Raw genomic sequence first — 19,817 nt, 5'->3', positions numbered from 1 at the left:
TCCGTGACTGCAGCAGCACCGCTCCCCCCCTGCCTGCCAAGATGAGAGTTCCAGCACCTTTTTTTTTAAAAAAAATATTTTTTTAAAAAAATACATATTCATCCATGTCTGGAAGATGTCAAGGTGGTGAAAGCTGCTATACAGATTGCTACCGTTAATAGTCCACTTTTAAACCTCACTATAAAATTCAAAAAGTAAACTCTAAACACAAGCAAGTTGTTTGTTGTTGTGAAATAAGAAATTTGAGCATTAGAAGTTTTGAACTCTCCTAAGTCTTTAGATATTTTGAAGCTATTTTTTTAAAAAAATGAAGGAAAGCATTGACACTGCTCATCCTGGAAGAGAATCAGGATAAATATTTTGGCTTACTTAATCACCAGTCATTAGGGCTGCATCTTCCTTCCCATAAAAGGAAGGAAGATGCTGAAGTGTTCACCTTTTTGACTTTACAAGGATTTTGCTCCCATTTCTGAGAACAATTCAAAGAAATTATCTGAAGCACTGCTATCTCTTGCACGAAAGCTGCTATCAGCCTCAATCACAGATCACATTTCTTGCCAATTGCAGAAAGACACCCGGTAACTTTTAGACTGTTACACCCCATTTGTAAGACTCCTTTTTTCCCCAAAATATACCCAGTTCTGCCCTCTGGCTTTGGCGTCAGGGGCAAACTTTAAAAAGCCTGAGCAAACAGAACATGCATCTTCTTTTCTTTGCCAATTTGATTGTTTAATCTTATGTTTAATATTTAATGAGTGCTATTGACTGATTTAGACTGGCATTGATTATATAGAAACACTGAATCCTACCTGCCGAAGAGCTGATTTGAAAATACTGAAAGTGTAATATCACAAACCAATAATTACTGAGTACGGTACTTTATTTAGTGTATCTGCAGACTGAATGTTATTGGGGTTTTGTTTCCATAAAAAACTGAGACTCATCCACATGTCCCCTACCAGTTCCATCATTACATGGTTGGTACACCAGGAAAAGCCTGTGTGAGGTTAAGAGATTTCTCCTTATAGGAAAATGCCCAATACTTCATGAGTCTAGCAGAAAATATGAAAGGGGGGAAAAAATAATTGTAAGGATGACATTCTGCCTGTAAGCTATTTTAAATTACAAGCTTATAGCTACTTGTTCTTTTAAAAGCTGAGTCTCAAATTGTATACTGAAGTACAAAGAATGGGGATTAATATTGAATAGTCCCTTTTAATGACAGTTCATCAGTTTATGATGGTCCTTAAGTTTTCTAGACTGGGGTCCCCAACCTGTGGGTCACGGCTGTTTAGCTATCGGGCTGCATGAAGAGATGGCCAGTACACACGCACATGTTTTCACCCCCACTTGCGCTAGCTCCGTCCCAAGCATTCCATCGGTGCTAGCACCACCCCACCCCAAGCGTCCCACTGGCACTAGCACTGTCCTGAGCATCCTGCCAGCATTAGTGCCACCCTGCCCCCGAGCATCCCACCAGTGCTAGCGCTGCCCCAAGCATCCCGCTGACATTAGCGCTACCCTGCCCCCGGGCATCCCACCAGCGCTAGTGCCGCTTCAAGTATCCCACCGGCGCCCTACCCCAGTGTCCCAACGGTACCAGTGCTGCCCTAGCGTCCCGGCAGCGCTAGCGCCAACCCATTTGCTGCACTCATGCCCACACAGCCCTGTTTGCAGGTGTGGCCATTTGTGTGTGCACATGTGCTCATGTGTGGCCATTTGTGTACATGTGCTGGCATGTGGCATGTGCTGGCGTGTGCTCATATGCAGCCCATCTGTGCGTGTGTGCACAGAGTTCATTTTTGCGCACGCACATGCACGGGCCATTTGCACGTGCTCACATAGCGGTGCCTTCCTCCCTTTCCAGGCCTCCAAATCAAAAAGGTTGGAGACCTCTGTTCTAGACAAAAGCTAAAACAGTTAAGCCTGTTTATTGTAAATTTTGCAAGCTAGCTTTGCTGTTGATGCAGTTTGCAAATTTGATCTGGAAGAACAGAGGTGCCTTACTATTATCAAATTTCCAACTAATTTCAAATATGCTGGTGCAAGAGACAGCAGAGTTTCAGGGAGGTGGCTTCCTAATAAAGGTCACCACAAATGTGAGAGACTGCAAAAGTTTAAACAATGACAAAACTAATAAAGTATTACATAAAGCAGTAATATCACTGTATAGTCACTGCAGCACGAGTTATCACCATAAGGATATACTTTGAAATGCAAAGCCCTGAACAATCTAAGACAGTGGTGGTGAACCTATGACACGGGTGCCAGAGGTGACACTCAGAGCCCTCCCTGTGAGCACCCGCGCCATGCCTCGGTGGCAACTGTCCCTCTTCAACCAGCTGCCCCCCACAGGTGTCTCTCCCCACGAGCGACATTGAGGTGACCACTTCCACCTTGGCCACACCCACCCAATCTTCCACCACAGCCACACCCACCCAGTAGGCCACACCCACCTGGCACCCAGCAATAAATAAGTGGGTTTTGGGTTGCAGTTTGGGCACTCAGTCTCTAAAAGGTTCGCCATCACTGATCTAAGAAATAGTTACTAGGCAAGCAGCACTGAATTTAGCAAAAACAAATCTCTGAACTCTGCCATTGCAGGTAATATTTCCTCTCCTCAAATGGAAAAAAGCCTGTTTTTATTTTGAATTATTTGCGTATAATTAAAAATAAGTATATTTTAAGATGTTCTACAAAAGTTGATGATTCCATAAATCGTGCCAGGAAAAGTTATTAGAATTCATAATATAATTATAATAACTTGAACTGATTGAACTTATTTCAAATCATGTGGATTTATATATGTGGCCCCTGAATTTTTTAAGGAGCCTGCCTTCCATTCATTTCACATCTTTCCCACTGTTTTCAGTGGAAAACACAATAATCGTAATGTAAACCTTAAAACAGGCTTAATATAGTTACTATATACATGTTTATAGTCCTCTCAAAGATGCTTTTCCAAAAGGCAACTGGACTGATTTTTGAGGAAAAAGAGGTTTCTTTTCTCATCTAAGAAGCTTCATCATGGATGAGAAGCGAAACATCTTTCTCAAAAAAACAGTCTAATTGCCTTTTGAAAAAGCACTTTTGGGACAACTATGCCCTGGATGACTGAGAATTTCCATAAGTACATGCTTATAGTGCTATTTCCTTTTGAAATAAGCAACACTATGCAAAGTGCAGAAAAATAGTAAGAATAGTAAACAAAGGAAATTAAAGCTATGGATAAAAAAGGATATACAAGTAGTTGATTCCTATATAATTCACTATACCTCTCTATTCTGTTCTAAATTTCAATGTTTATACATTTTGTTGTTTAAACTTTTCACCCCTCTCTTTTTGATGACCTCATCGATTCCATCCATTCATTCACATCTTTCTTGGTTTTTCTCTTCCTCTTTCATTTGTTTTTCAATTGTATTCTCATTCATTTTCTTCATATGACTAAGTGACAAGTGTCAACTCACTTTTATTGTCAGTTCCTATTCAATGAGCACCCATTCATTCTCAATCATCTTTCTTCTGCCATCTTTTTACCATACACATTTCCCTAACAATTACAAATCATTCTAGTTTCTACCATGTCTACTCTACACTACTTTCAATAAAATTCTGCCAAACAAATAATTCTCCTGTAGTAATTGCATTCACTCTTGCTACCTTTCCCCTTTGCGCATGGAACAATAACAGCATTTTCAAACTGTCAGATACAAACACACATTAAACAAAACATAGAAACAAACATGCCTATGTTTTACACCGGTTACACCATCTACACTTGCAGTTTTATATTCTCATGGCATTCCAGATTTCTGTATCGTAATTTTTACCAGCATGCTAACATTTATAGCATGTTTGCTTCAATTCTACTCTTCAACATACATCATTCCATAGAAATGGAATTTCATTTTCATCTCAAATAATTTCATCATTTTATTTTAATTCCTTTATTCTGCTCGGGCTCATAATTTAGCCCTTTTCTCTAATTTTCAAAACTACTGATTTCTATCAAAATTGCTCTGTGGTTTTTCTACCTTTATTCTAACTATTGACATTCACCCCTTTCATTTTATTTTTTTGAAATTCTTTTTTCCCTATATACAAACTTTCCTTCATGGCTTATTTTTATAGCAATCTTTCTCTCATGCACATTTTCTCTCATCCAGAAGCTCTCTATCATTCTACCGGGGATCCTTTCTCATACTTCCTATCAGCACACATTTTTGTGACACTCTAACATATTATTTTTTTACTCTGTCCAAGTAGTTTCCATTTGTACTTCCTTACTTCTACTTTCCATTCATACTGTTGGGTGATTAATCTATCTTTTAAACTATACAAGATTTATACTTTCTTTTCCTGCAGTCTTTCTATAGTTTCTTTAACTTTTTTTCTATGTCCATTTTCCCCTATAAAAAATTATCCTCTTATACTTCACTAATTCTCCTAGCCTTTTATCATATTCAAATTAGCTATGCTTCCAGATTTATTATAGATGTCCTTTCCATGAGTATGTATGAGCAGCCTAATGATTAAAACAGTTTTTAATGATTGATCTAATGAATAGTTACTCTTCAGACCACCACCGTTCTCTTTCATTCTTGGATTTACAAATGGCTCAAACTCTTGTTCTCTACTTTCTTGAGTCATTCCCACCCATCAATTCATTTTATCCAGAATAATTTCTTATCCTGGAATTCACTTCTCTTAAGAATGTTGTGTAAATTTTTCACAAAGTTCAAGTCCAATTCTTTCATTAATATCATTCAATGAAAAGTAATATGCAATTATAGTATAATCATCAACTTATAGATTCTTACATTTATATAGGCCCGTAATAACCTAGATGTTACCAAACCATACTTTTCCCCCCACTTTCATTATCTTCACTTCTCTGTATGTACATCTCAACTCCGCAAGATTAGACCAGATATTTGTCTCTAACACCCATTATGGCTTTGTTCAACCAAAACTTTCATGTAATGTTTTTTTTTTATTCACAAACATGTAGATTAGAACAACAGCCATAGCTATAATTGTGCTCCACACAGCATTCCCTGCTAACAAAGAGGACAGTTCTGGCACATTTTGGCCAGCAATTTATTTATTTATTAAATTTATTATTTACTAAATCGATATGTCACCATCATACTGTTTCAATGACTCTGGACAGTTTACAGTGTAATAAAAAAAGATAATATAAAAGCAATTAAAAATGAAGAAAGATTAAATAAAGACTAAAAAACCAAGACGACATGTGATAAGGAGGTGGGATTTTCTGTCTATCCGACAGGTCTGCAACCCGCGGCTCCGGAGCCGCATGTGGCTCTTTCAGCCGTCTCTTGCGGCTCCCAGTCCTCTGCCATGTGCAGTCCAAAAAAACAAAAAAAAGGGGGGGGGACTAAAAAAGTTCAACCAATCAATTCAAATATGCAGGGTAGGTGCATATCTCGCCTTGGCTCCACTCTTCAGTCAAACCCTGTTCTGCACATGCACGCATGTACGCGCATGTGCACACATTTTTTGTGGCTCCGTTTTTCCTTTTGTGAGGCAACCGGTTCCAAGTGGCTCTTTCACTGTTTCAGGCTGCTGACCCCTGGTCTATCCCATCAGCGACCACCAGCATACAGCACCCCTAAATGGGCTCCAGGCCAGCCAGCAGAGCCAGGTTTTTTAAGCCCTTCTGGAAGGCCAGGAGTGTGAGTGCAGACCTCACCTCCGATGGCCGAATATTCCAAAGGGAGAGGACTAAAAGCAGAAAAGGCTCTTTGCCTAGACCCTGATGCATTCTATTCCTATTGTAGCTTCCAAATACTGTTCAAGAGTAGTCTCCTGTAGAGCATGTTACAGTAATCCAACTGAGAGATGACCAAGGTATGAGTGGCTGCACGCAGGGCCTCACAATCCAGGAAAGGTCACAGATGGCACAAAACGCACAAAAGCTCTTCTAGCCACAAACCTCATCTGCTCTTCAAGCAGGAGCCATGAATCTAGGAGAATCCCCAGATTGCACAGGTGATATTTCTGAGGTAACACAACCCGATTCAGAACTAAAGATGATAAAGCCCCAGATCCAGAGGCCCCCTGAATCTACAATCACTCTATCTTACCAGGCTTCAGCCTGTGGCCTCCCCATCCAGACACCCACAGTTTCCAGGCACTGCAAGAGGGCAGCTACAGCATCACTTGGATCAACCAGGAATGGAGATGTAAAGTTTAGTAGCCTTGGCATATTGGTGATACCTCATCCCATGGTGTTGGATGATCTCACTCATAGCTTAACACAATAGAGGTTAAAAAGGAGCAGAGAGAATACTGAGCCTTGCAGCACCCCACAAAGCAGTGACCATGACTGGACAAATGCAACCAAGAATCAACTTTATCCCAAGCATACCTCAGTTCTTTTATGCAAGCTAGATCTCTAATTTACTTCTAATATTAGAAAATACAATCAACTCTGCATTTATTCTTTATTTTGCAATTTATTCAAATTTATATACAGATGGATTCTGTATACAACAGTCTTTTTAAGACAAGCACTACATGCAATGGCTTTTAGAAGTCAAGCATTTAGTTAGTGTATTAAACATTAAATCTACAATTATTCACATATATGAAGACTGGAGCCCTCAATATTTAGTAAAGTAAATCTATTTACAGGTACCTGTAAACACAGCCACAGTACGTATAAAAATGTAAGCACTCCTGATCAAATTGTACGTTTCAATTAATCCCTAAATCTTTCTGCAAATTTAAATGCACACTATCTATGCATTCAAAGTAAGAAAAAAATGAATATGGCAGATGCAGGAATTTGGCCACTCTTCCAGATAGCAATTGGTTACACCTATTTTAACAGAAAATAACTGTTTCTAAACATTTCCCATAGTATGCTAAGAGCCCTTGTATTCTTAATCTGGATTCCACCCAATTTTTCTTAGAAATATTCTTAGGGTAAAAATAAAATCAGTTTTAGCCTAATTACTTAGTAATCAATTACTACAATTACTTTTTTTGCTTACCAAAATTGCCTGTCAATGAATCTTGTGCAGCAATTAATTATGTCCACTTATTTTGGCTGTCTAACCTTTTCTCCCACCAAATGGGTTAGAGTTATTGATCTATGGTTGGCAGTTACCTCTGCAAATGTATATAACCACAGCATAATTAGAAGGATACTACATCAGTTAATTACATTCAGTGGCAAAAACCTTTGAGACAAAAGAGTTTAACATCAGTGTTAAACAAAAAAAGGAAGAAGAGCCCAAAATGTTTCACTAAAGTTGTCCCAATACACACTGAATAAGATTCTGGAAAACATAAGAACTTTTTTTTTAATGTTCTTAATATAATCTCTATTCTGTTCAAAGATAACCTTTTTCACTTTTTCTTTTAAACTCTATACTGAGTTCTAAGCAAATAGTTATGTTTTAAGAATACAGAGAAAAACTGCACAGAATTAAGGACAAAGGTAGAAAGTAATTATGACCAAGGTTAATGCCAAAATGCATTTTTTAAATTCTATCTAAAATACTTTCTGCTTTTGTCTCATAATATTAAAAAATTCCTGAGAAATTGCAAACAGATATGAACTTTCTTGTGAACATGAACAACAGTGAGACAAATAATAAAATGTAATTGCAGAATGTCATAATAAATAAATTTTTTAAAAAACTGCAGAACATACAAATTGCTGGCAAAAATTTCACTTTGAACAGGACAAGAATGAAAACTTAATATTCCTACTGAGCCAGAAGAAAACAGTTTGAATATATTATCCTTCTATGCCATAATCATTATATAATATGTGTACTAAACTCAGCTTGATTAAAAAAGGAAGAACCTGGGTCAACCTCAAACTTAATTATGGGTTATGAATGTAATCTTGCTTCAAACAATTCAAAATGGAAGATCAATCAGTTTAGAGATCAAAGAGAACAAAGAAACAAAACAAAATTTCCCAATCATCTTTCTTGTGTTCTTGTGCTCTAGTGTTTTTAAGAATTACAAGAATCCAAGCTTCTCTGCCACTTAGGCATGTGTTAATAAGCTACAGTTTACACTCATGGTTGAATGTGGTGAGCACGAAATGCAATCTGTGCTGCTTCGCTAACTTTTCTTAGATTTTAATATATCACCAATGTAATTGAGACAGCAGGAATCTGATATTTCTGGACATTTTTATGGCACCTCAAGTTTTCTATGATCCCATTGTCTTTATTCATTTTTTTAAAAAACCTCTCTTAATTTAAAAAAAAATGATTTAAAAATGTTAAATGAAAAACTATTGTCCACCAAAGCACCTGCCTCTATCATCATCTGGTTTAAAAGAATATCTTTAGCTCTGGTCATTTTCCTTAAAAATCTATGGAGTACATTTAAACAAAGATTATTTTGAGAGTTGAGCAGCATATAAATTATAACAATAAATAAATGTGCATAAATACAGGTAGTCCTCAACTTACGACTAGAATTGAGCCAAAATTAATATTGCTAAGTGAGATATTTGTTTTGCCCCATTTTACAACTTTTCTTGCCACATTTGTTAGTGAATCACTGCAGTTGTTAAGTTAGTAACGTGGTTGTTAAGTGAATCTAGTTTTCCCATTGGCTTTGCTTGTCCAAAGGTTGCAAAAAGGGATTACATGAGTCTGGGACACTGCGATTGTCATAAATGTGAGTCAGTTGTCAAACATCCGAATGTAAATCACATGACCATGGCAATGTCATAATGGTCATAAGTGTGAAAAATAGTTGTAAGTCACTTTTTTCTGTGCTGTATAGGTCGAGGACTACCTGTAAATAAAATTAAAATGGCAGGTGCGTTTTATGTGGAAATGTGCTCACATGCCAAGAAGAAGAAGGTAGATAAGGTGATAGATAACTTCCTGGGGGAATAATCCTGTCAGTTTGTCATAAAAAAAAATTCGGTGTTTTACGACTGCTGATAGCTGCCATTGCAATTCTTTCATAAGACTATCCACAATCTACTGAAAATAATCCATTAATCTAAACGGTTACCTTTCTTTAAGTTAAGCACACATAAAGCTCTAGAATATAACAAAAATACTGAGATTTGTGGAGCCTTAAATACTAATATTTATTGTGAGATTAGGTTTTGTGGATTGCAATCTATAAAAGCTTACGTAGTAATAAATTTGCTAGTTCTTAAAGTTTCACAAGTTCTTTATTTTTACTGGAATAAACTAAGACATAATCTTTGCAGAATATGACAGCATTTACTACCAAAAACTGAAGTGGGATTCTTGGATATGTAAGGCTTTGGGTGTCTGGGAGTTGAAGTCCATGAGTCATAAAAGAGCCGAGGTTGCCTACCCCTGGTATAGACGTTGAAAATGTTAAGCAGATAAATGTCAGGTATGACTTCTAGTCACGGAAAGATCTATTTAGCCACTAGAGGGAGTTAAGATATTCAAAACTTAATTGGCATTTATGTAGCAGATATTATGAAGTGTATTATAATTATATTTTTAAAAAATGGAACATGTTTGCCTGAATGTTGACACAATATAGTATCACACCAATTCCAAGAATTATCTTTATGGTAGTATGATTGTTCTGTTTCAAATAAACACATTCAATATATTCAGTATAATGAAACTACAGTAGAATCTTCTGAGAATGGAAACAATGAACAAAATTTCTACCATACATATAAAATATTTGGTCAAATTTAAGTAACAGAGAAATATATAGAAATTATTTATACTGAGAAAACATTCATTGTTCCTGTCCATAACAACGTCTCTGTGAGACAGTATTGTTCAGTTCACAAAGATATAAACAGATGTTCCAGCTAATTCCATTCTATCACTCCCACTATAACGCCTTCATTTCCAGATGTGCCTATGTTTATTATAAAGCAACTATTCAAAGATTTCCACTCTTGTATTACAGAGCATGCCAGTAATTTCACTGGGTACTCACAGCAAAACACTGACTACTGAATGAAGTGCTTCTTTCATAAGGAAATGCTGCAAATCTAAAAACAATTCAATTGTCTATTCCTTGTGAGTGATATAAGCACTTGGACTGTGACTAAGACTGTTCCTATTTTATTGACAAAAACCAAGGGCAAGATATCATATTTTAAAAGAGAATACTTCAATATCTGTGACCTTTCTACAAGCAAAAAGGCAAAAGGAATAAACAATCTCAGACTTAGACAATATTTGCACCAGATGCTTATTGATGCTTTAGGTTTTGTACTTGCTACTATTTCCTATAGTCAGCAGATGTCTACACTGGGAACAGATTCAGTGACCTTTCTCCAGACCATACATAAATGCATACTATTTTGTAAAGGCTATCAAACCTATTTGAACATAATGTTGAGACAAGAAATTATTTAGCCTGGGAAATCAGTTTATAATTAAACAGAGGTGTACTTTCCAAGCCTGAAAACTATAAGAAGGATCAAATCCCTTACACCAGAAGACACAGAAGAATTCACAAGTGAGACACTAGTCAGAATTCCTTAATATGGGAGATGTGATCAGATGTCCTTCTCCCAGAAATCCAGATTCAGATGTGCACAATACCAAGCCCATTATTTAGCAGACATTCTGCTGAACCATAACCACTTTACTAGCACAAATCTGCAAGAGAAATGCTTCTTGTATCATTTATTCCTTACTCAAGTTCATGCTCAGTTAAAAGTCTATACAATATGTCAATTTTCACCATAAGAGGCCAGAAGAAAAAACATAAATATTAATTATTCGGCACATGCCAATGCTCCAGAAGAATCCCCCCTCTTGGTATAGCTATTGTATTATTGTGTTATTTGGGACAGGCTGAACTGATAACAACCTTGTTTGGCTTCTTTTAAGAAAAGTCCTCAGATCTTATTTACAAGATGAAATCTTTTTAAGAGTAAACCTGTTAAAACATGTTCCCAGTAAATTATGACTGTTATCAGTCTCTGGGGGGGAAAAAGGGTTCTGTTTGAGCTCACTAAGCCACAATGTTCAGATTTATTGTGAAATGGTTCATTACTCACAAAAACCACCATTTATATAGTTATTTGGTGAATGAGCTTATTCAGTGGAGAGAATGTGGCTTCACTTTGGACAAGTCAAAATGATATCTGTACATTTATTACAGTATATGTATGGAAAACATCCTCAAACTGTGGGAAGGAAATAAAATGAAGGAAATAAAATAAAATGAAGGAAATACAATATCTAAACTTCCGGTTCATTACAGCACACAGAATCACACAATGATTCTATATCCAGCACATATTCAGATTCATCTAACCTACAATCCTCTCTTATAAGGAACACAGTAACTGCACCAATGGTTGTTTTATTCTTTAGTACAATACACACACAAAAATCTGAAAAGCCTCTTACACATGTTTTTTTAAAATACTGTTATTATAGTCACTACTACCAACCTTAATGGTTTTTTATTTATTAGAAACTTAGTCTACTGTTTGATACTTCAAGACTAAATCTGGCAGTTTATAGTGGTATTTTCTGTTACATTTTGTTTTGCAGAATCATTGAGTTATGATAAAAAGACTAGGAAGAAAGTTTATTTGTTAGATTGTTTTCCTGCTCTGCACTTTTGGCTGAAAAGCAATGCAGCCTTTTACTAGCAGGGGAAAAAGGGACCATTTTACAATGGTCTATGAGCCTGGGGCCAAAACAATGCAGAATTGAAAATACCATTTATCCAGCTACCGGCAATAAAGAAATCAGAGGGGCGATTTTGCTAAAGCAGATAGATAAGAGGCATTTTTCTTCTTTCTTTCCAGGGATGTAATGCAAACTAATAAGGGCATACACTGACCACAGGATTTGACTCTGACAGAGATCACTTCATCTTGAACTCAAGCTCAAGGGTTACACCTCAGGCTTGCATCAAGGGTTACACCTCAGGCTTGCATATCTCCATTTGACTAAAATAAAAATTTGTTTTTACACAGGGAGATACGTAGACTGTGGGAGATGAGCATTTCTCAATGTCAAAGAAACAGATCTATACAGTAGGTGCGTGGATTATTGGCCTTCAAATCCTATACAATTTCAGACAGAAAGATTGATGAGTTTTGTACAGAGTCTTTCTAAAAGCCGGCATTGTTTAAAAAATATTTATTGGTATTTCCTATTTTGGATATATAATATTGATGAAACTGCAGATACTGTAAAGGTAACTTTTGATAAGAAATGCACACAGTTACCAAATCACTATGTGATTGACTATGTGCTCTGAAGCCAAAGATGGAGAAGCTCTATACAGTCAGTAAAAAAAAGACCAGGAGCTGACTGTGGCTCAGAGCATGAGCTTCTCGTTGCAAAATTTAGGCTTAAACTGAAGAAAGTAGGGAAAAGCACTAGGCCACTCAGATGTGAACTAAATCATATCCCTGATAAATACACAGTAGAGGTGACAAATAGATTTAAGGAATTAGATCTGATAGACAGAGTGCCTGAAGAACTATAGACGGAAGTTCGCAACATTGTACAAGAGGTAGCAACTAAAGCCATCCCAAAGAAAAAGAAATGCAAGAAAGCAAAATTGGTGTCTGAAGAAGCTTTGCAAATAGCTGAGGAAAGGAAGGAAGCGAAAGGCAAGGAAGAAAAAGAAAGATACACCCAATTGAATGCAGAATTCCAGAGAATAGCTAGAAGAGATAAGAATGCCTTCTTAAATGAACAGTGCAAAGAAATAGAAGAAAACGATAGAATAGGGAGGACCAGAAATCTCTTCAAGAAAATTGGAGAGATGAAGGGAACGTTTCATGCAAAAATGGGCATGATGTTTTTTAATTTTTAACTTCAGTTGTAATTTATTTTATTGGGGCTGTTAATTTAATTCTTTTTAACTTTTGTATCGCTGTATTTTATTGTTGTTAGCCGCCCTGAGTCCTTCGGGAGATAGGGCGGCATATAAGTCCCAAAAATAAATGAATGAATGATAAAGGACCAAAATGGAAGGGACCTAACAGAGGCAGAAGAGATTAAGAAGAGGTGGCAAAATTACACAGAAGAACTATACAAGAATGAGCTTAACGACCCTGATAACCACGATGAGGTGGTCACTGACCCCGAGCCAGACATCCTAGAATATGAAGTGAAGTGGGCCTTAGAAAAGCTGAGCAACAACAAAGCTAGTGGAGGTGACAGTATTCCAGCTGAGCTATTCAAAATCTTAAAAGACGATGCAGCAAAAGTGCTACACTCAATTTGCCAGCAAATTTGGAAAACTCAACAGTGGCCACAGGATTGGAAAAGATCAGTTTACATTCCAGTTCCAAAGAAAGGCAGTGCCAAAGAATGTTCAAACTATTGCACCATTGCACTCATTTCTCATGCTAGTAAAGTTATGCTTAAAATCCTACAAGCTAGACTCCAGCAGTATGTGGATCGAGAACTACCAGAAGTACAGGCAGGATTTCGAAGAGGCAGAGGAACTAGAGATCAAATTGCCAACATACGCTGGATCATGGAGAAAGCTAGGGAGTTCCAGAAGAACATCTACTTCTGCTTCACTGACTATGCTAAAGCATTTGATTGTGTGGATCACAACAAACTGTGGCAAGTTCTTAAAGAGATGGGAGTACCAGACCATCTTATTTGTCTCTTGAGAAACCTATATGCGGGTCAAGAAGCAACAGTGAGAACTGGACACGGAACCACTGTTTGGTTCAAAATTGGGAAAGGAGTCCAGCAAGGCTGTATACTGTCACCCTGCCTGTTTAACTTATATGCAGAGCACATCATGAGAAAGGCAGGGCTAGATGAATCAAAAGTTGGAATTAAGATTGCCGGGAGAAAGATGATACCACTCTAATGGCAGAAAGTGAAGAGGAACTAAAGAGCCTCTCGTTGCGGGTGAAGAAGGAGAGTGCAAAAGTTGGGTTGAAACTTAACATTAAGAAAACCAAGATCATGGCATCCAGCCCTCTCAATTCCTGGCAAATAGATGGGGAAGAAATGGAGGTAGTGACAGATTTTATTTACCTGGGCTCCAAGATCACCGCAGACGGGGACTGCAGCCAAGAAATTAAAAGAAACTTGCTCCTGGGGAGGAAAGCCATGGCAAATCTAGACAGCACACTAAAAAGCAGAGACATCACCCTGTCAACAAAAGTGCGTATAGTCAAGGCTATGGTCTTCCCAGTTGCAATGTATGGCTGTGAAAGTTGGACCATAAAAAAGGCTGAGCGCCAAAGAATTGAGGCCTTTGAGCCATGGTGCTGGAGAAGACTCCTGCGAGTCCCTTGGACTGCAAGGTATTCAAACCTGTCAGTCCTAGAGGAGATCAACCCTGACTGCTCTTTAGAAGGCCAGATCCTGAAGCTGAAACTCAAATACTTTGGCCACCTAATGAGAAGGAAGGACTCACTGGAGAAGAGCCTAATGCTGGGAAAGATTGAGGGCAAGAGAAGAAGAGGACGACAGAGAATGAGGTGGCTGGATGGAGTCACTGAAGCAGTAGGTGTGAGATTAAATGGACTCCAGAAGATGGTAGAGGACAGGAAGGCCTGGAGGAATGTTGTCCATAGGGTCGCGATGGGTCGCACACAACTTCGCAACTAACAACCACCAAATCACTGGTGTGGGTGTTAGGTCGATTTAAGTTCCATTTGCTGGGTCAATAATTTTTGTCTAAGAAAGTGTTTTGATTTTTGAATGGATTCAAAAGAAACAAAACAGTCCATAATCAGTAAGCATTTTCAGTTGGAGATAACTCCCAAACATTACAATGATTTTCTATGGTCTCTTAAACAAAAACATCCTGATGGATTTGTAATGGACACTTACACTTTTGTATTATTCAGTATATACAAGTAAAAGAATCCTTTAAAAAAAATCAACATTCATTGTCATTACTAGTTTTCTCCAATTCTCTTGTCACCTCACTTCTGTCTCACCGTATCCTGCAACTTTATGGATAAATTAAACAATTTTACAGAAAAACAGAGTACAGCACCTCATGGTTCTGAGATAAACAGAAAGTAACCCTGCCAATCAAAGTTGACTCCACTTGAACTTTCTCCAGTTCAATTATAGAATAACAACACATATAGCATCTACATTTTGAGTGACCAAAATGTCAAATAATTCACAAATGTTTGCAGGTTTTTCAAGAAGATGCTACCTCATAACTAAATAACAAATTCCCCTCAGAATATGGGATTTAATAGAGGCTAACTCACAAACTGATGTGCAGAAATTACTGAGCTACTAATTTTTATTTTCTTGCTTGCAAACGGGAATTAATAGAATGTTTAAAATATCACGGTATTACAAGCTTAAAGACATTAAGGAGTTCAAAGCAGCCGATAAAAGCTAATCCAACAAAGGTTGATATGGATGCCAAAAATTAGACTAATCAAAATTAACCAAAGAAAGTGGAAAGGTTACTCCTTGGAACTTAGAAGTAAAGTCTGCTTCAAAAGACCATTTTGTTCCTTTTAGCATTAAAAAGGAATTCAATTTTATACATTGTTTGATGAGTAATAAATGTATTCTTTCACCTTGCCTCTATTAAGTTGTACTCTTGTGCAAAACTTTGAATAAGAACTTTTGTTTGAAACTTTAGTATAATGAAGCAAAGCTACAGAACTCATGCTACAGATGACTAAGTTTTTTTCCTGCCAAGCTTTTTCCTAGGCTGGGCAGATGCTTTTCAGGGAACAACAAGGGAGAAGGCTGGGAAGTGTCTTCTCTCCTCACACTACCTACTTCAATGATAATCACTTTGTTTTTAAATTTAAGTATTGCATGTTCCCCAGAGTAATTTCTTGTGAAACGGCGGCCATACAAATATGCTAAATAAATAAATAAATAAAATCATAAGATCACATTATTTCACTGAAATGAATCGGGGTGCTTTCATGGCCTGAATCATTTCATCAAAGCAGACCTGTCACTTCATAATCTATCTATTATGCAGTTTATGGATCCTAACTGTTTGATCTCAGAGGTCTTCCTGTTTTAAAATTCCATGACTGTGGCATAAGACAAGCTGAATAAAATGTAAGACAGCAAATTTGAACAGGAGATTTTATTCCTTTTGAGAAGTGAGTCACCTAGAAGTCAGGATGATATCTTTTCTTACAAGTTGCTCTCATCTTACACCGAAATTCAGTCAATTCTACAATGAAGCCTCTGAAGTGATTCAAAATTAAAACCTCTCCCACTTGCCTATTCCATCCAAAACTACTGGGATTCTTAGAGCATAAACGTAAGCAGTTTAAAAGGGAAAGAGGAAAATCATTTCTTTATGTCTTGGAAATCACTTAACAAATTGCAAACATATTCTTGCCTGCTAATGACAATTTTCAGTAGTACCTGTAACTAAAAGCTTTAAGCTGTAAGGTAACACCTGTCTGGCTTTTCTATGAATAGCATGGACAATATTGCTCACCAAATAAAAGGGTGCAAATATTTTTATTAGTTTATCAAAATGTAAAGTACAGAAATACAAAGAAAAACAAAAATAATGGGAAAATAATGGAGGAAATGGGGAAGAGAAAAAAGTGTAGGGGAAAGGGGGAAAAGAAAAAGCATTGACTTCTCACTCCTTTTGGTCCAAGACAAACCCTCAACTTTTTATTTTTATATGATAATATATACTAGCCATTTCTATAATAACAAACTTATCTAATCAGCAAAACCCAAAATCAAAGTTTCATTTTTAACACCTCAAGCACAAAGTCTAAAAGAGGTTTCTAAGTAAAATAAAATTGTGTTCTTTTCTTTAATCAAAGCAGTCAATTTAGCCCTCTCTGCTAACTCCATCAAATTTTGCAACCATTCGCCCATTGTGGGAATCAAAGTATCCTTCCAATTTTGGCATAAAGTATTCTTGCTGCCATCAACATATGTATATAACATCAAAATTGCTGGCCAAATAAAAGGAAATGAAATAACTTTGGCACACAAATTGAAAATCAAGTTCCAGTAGTTGTATTTCAGATTGTATTCAGAAGGAAAATTGAGTGAATGAAATCTCCTGCTAACAGTTTTTGTCGAGGCATAATAAGACAGTTGACTAGGGTGCCAAGAAGCATTTATACAATAAAATAACAATCACTTCTGAATTTGCTCAGCTTACTAATTGTGTAGCCAGATAGGTTTTATATTTTTAGTAAATTTTCAAGTTGACCAATTCATGTTTTGTGTATAAGCCTCACAATCCTAATGCAAGCTGTCACTCTAAAAAGGACTCTTACTTTTTGTTGCCAGAATAATGAGCAGTTCTTTGTTGGGGAGGAGGGGAAAACAACGAAAGAAGAGAAAGAACAAGAGACGAAATGAGTGTTATTTATGGTCTGGGAAGCCACCTGTATCTCATAAACATTCCAACTTTATCTTTCTACAGTATAACAGTGACCTTTCAATTATAGGTGCAAATTAACTTTTTGTCTAAAAGTCCAGAAAGAAAATAAGAGGTACCCAGGTAGGTCAGTGATGGCAGCACCTTTTCCCAATAGAAGAAAAGTCAATCATCACCACCACAGCAACTTCTCTCACTGGAGAATTATACAATAAAGTTGTGCCTGACAAGCTACCTCGCACAAATATGTAATTTTATATTGTTTTCCACAATAATTTAATGAATGTATGTGTTGGGCCAATTTGCTTAATTGGCTTCTCTTTATCTACTTTTAGGACTAGATCCTAAAGATAACAGACCACATTTTAGATCATGTTTATACAGAAATATTTAAAATTCAAAAAGGCTTGCAAACTTTTAAGTATATGAAACTGCTGGGTGGGGAGGGGGGGAGTCATCTTTAGGTATGGGATGCAGAATCATCAGTATGCTGATGATATCCAGTTGCGCATCTCCTCCTTGGACTGACCAAGTGATGGTGTCAGGGACCTTTCCCAGTGACTGGAGGCTGTGATGAGGGAGAAAAAGCTTTGGCTCAACCCCGGTAAGATGGAGTTTTAAGGCCCCTAGTTCAGGGGATTTTACATCTTTAACTCTACATGGGAGTACGCTTTCAGAAATTGGTGTGCAATTTGGGGGTCCTCTCAGTTCTTGCTCAATAAGCATGTGGTAGCTGTGGCTGAGTTGCACAGGTCCGTCTTATGCACCAACTGTGCCCCTGACTGAACTAGGAGGCTTTGCTCGAGTGACTCATGCCCTATCCATCCCCCGATTAGACTACTGTAATGAGCTCTGCATGGGGCTGCACTGGGGGCTGCACTTGGAAGCTGCAGATGATGCAGAATGTTGCAGTGCAGGCAGTTTTTGGTATTTCTCATTACGTCCATGTAACACTGCTGCTTCATGAGCTGCACTGATTCCTCGTAGGCTTCTGGGTACAGTTCAAGGTGCTGGTTATTACCGATAAAGCTTCTATGGCATGGGGCCAGACTACTTGCAGGATCATCTTTCTCTTATTGCTTCTGCCCATAGAGAGCATGTACCAGGTCTCTCCTATTAAACAATGGTAATATGTTGGATCCTAGAGTGATGTCTTCTCAGTGGCAGCACCTGCCGTGAGGCATAGCATCTCTCCAAAATGAACAGAAGGAATAATCTTTAGGAAGAGGAAGATAAAGGGAGGGAGAGGGGAAGCACATTTTGACTTTCAAGGTTCTGTTATTATAGCCTTATAGAAACACTAGTATTTGAATGCGTGATTTTGGTTGCCGAAGTTCATCTACCTTGAAGGGCTGACTTCAATTTTGCATGTCTCAGTGCACTATCCCCCCTTCCTCCTTTTATTTTTGTGAGAACTAGGAAAAGTCTAAGATCCTTTTTTAGGCTACAATTCCGGCCTAGACTTAGATATCTTTTATCTGACCTCTGCCTTGATTGTGGCTGTTCCTCCTGCTCCTCAGTTATTCCTCCTGCCCATTACACAGATACACAGACATTCATGGTGATTAAGATGACCCCGACCCTAATTAGCCTTTCATAAGGCATTGAAGACCTGGGTGTTTTCCTAGATATTTAGTTCAGAGGTGGAAGTGAGCTCTGCTTCTGTTAATAGTTTTTTCTTGGGAGTGAGGCGAGGAGGCATATATGTTTGGTCGGTTTGCTTGTTTTTAATTATGCAAATTGTGTGAGATGGGAGGCTATATACAGGTTATAAATAAATCAAATCAAACCAATCGACTTAAAATTCTCACCTGGATAATCTCTCCATTGGAAGCTATAAGTTCTGTAGGGATGGTGACTCTGAAGGTGCGGCCTACCACAGCAGAGCTGTCGGGAATCCCCACCACTGCTGGTGCACTCTCACGGAGGTCCGAAAGCACCAAATGCATGGAGGCTTCTAACTGATGTTCCCAGTCCCGTACAACTTCCGAAGCTTCACTGGGCCAGTGGCACTTAGCGGAAGTAATCAGTGTCAGAACCAGCAAAGTCCTCCCCAATACTGGGGGTAGTTGTACAAATCCAGGATTCATTTTAATGATACGCACCAACGATACTAGCCACAAAATAAGGCTCAGAGCCAACAATCTATATAAAGTTGCTTAATCAAAAGGTCTTCACATCAGATTCATTGTTGTCAGTCTTGATGCCTGAAAGAAGAACATACACAACGTTAATGAGAAAGTGAAGGAAATTCGTTGAAGTGTTCTTTGATTCATTTTATTAGCTAATTAGTACATGCAATCTTTCAAGAATTGAAATTAAGCAGCCTGCCTTAGAACCTTGCTTTTCAAATTTTATAGGTGTGCTTCAGCACAGATGGATGCCGCCCAGTGTAGGACCGAACAGATTTTTACCATCTGCACTTTCTTATTCAACTATTATCCTGCTCTTAATGGAGCTATCCAAGGTTTTTATTTACATTTGTAATCAGGCTC

General features: G+C 37.7%; 1 protein-coding gene across 11 annotated transcripts in view; it reads right to left on the bottom strand.

Moving 5' to 3' along the window:
• The window catches only part of DAG1 (dystroglycan 1), an 88,331-nt gene that overhangs the window by 16,349 nt on the left and 52,165 nt on the right, over positions 1–19,817 (bottom strand). For 10 of the 11 annotated variants that reach the window (XM_081320780.1, XM_081320785.1, XM_081320779.1 and 7 more), the window contains one exon: positions 19,134–19,529. In XM_081320780.1, the coding sequence (XP_081176906.1) occupies positions 19,134–19,412 (279 nt within the window). In that variant the 5' untranslated portion in view covers positions 19,413–19,529. Of the gene's footprint in view, positions 1–19,133; positions 19,530–19,817 lie in introns of those variants that run through there. The other variant, XM_081320777.1, reaches the window with a different exon arrangement.

This window comes from Vipera berus, assembly GCF_964194415.1.
Source record: "Vipera berus genome assembly, chromosome: 2".
Taxonomy (NCBI): domain Eukaryota; kingdom Metazoa; phylum Chordata; class Lepidosauria; order Squamata; family Viperidae; genus Vipera; species Vipera berus.
The sequence above is the reverse complement of the archived record's forward strand: the minus strand, read 5'-3'. Positions and strand labels throughout refer to the sequence as shown.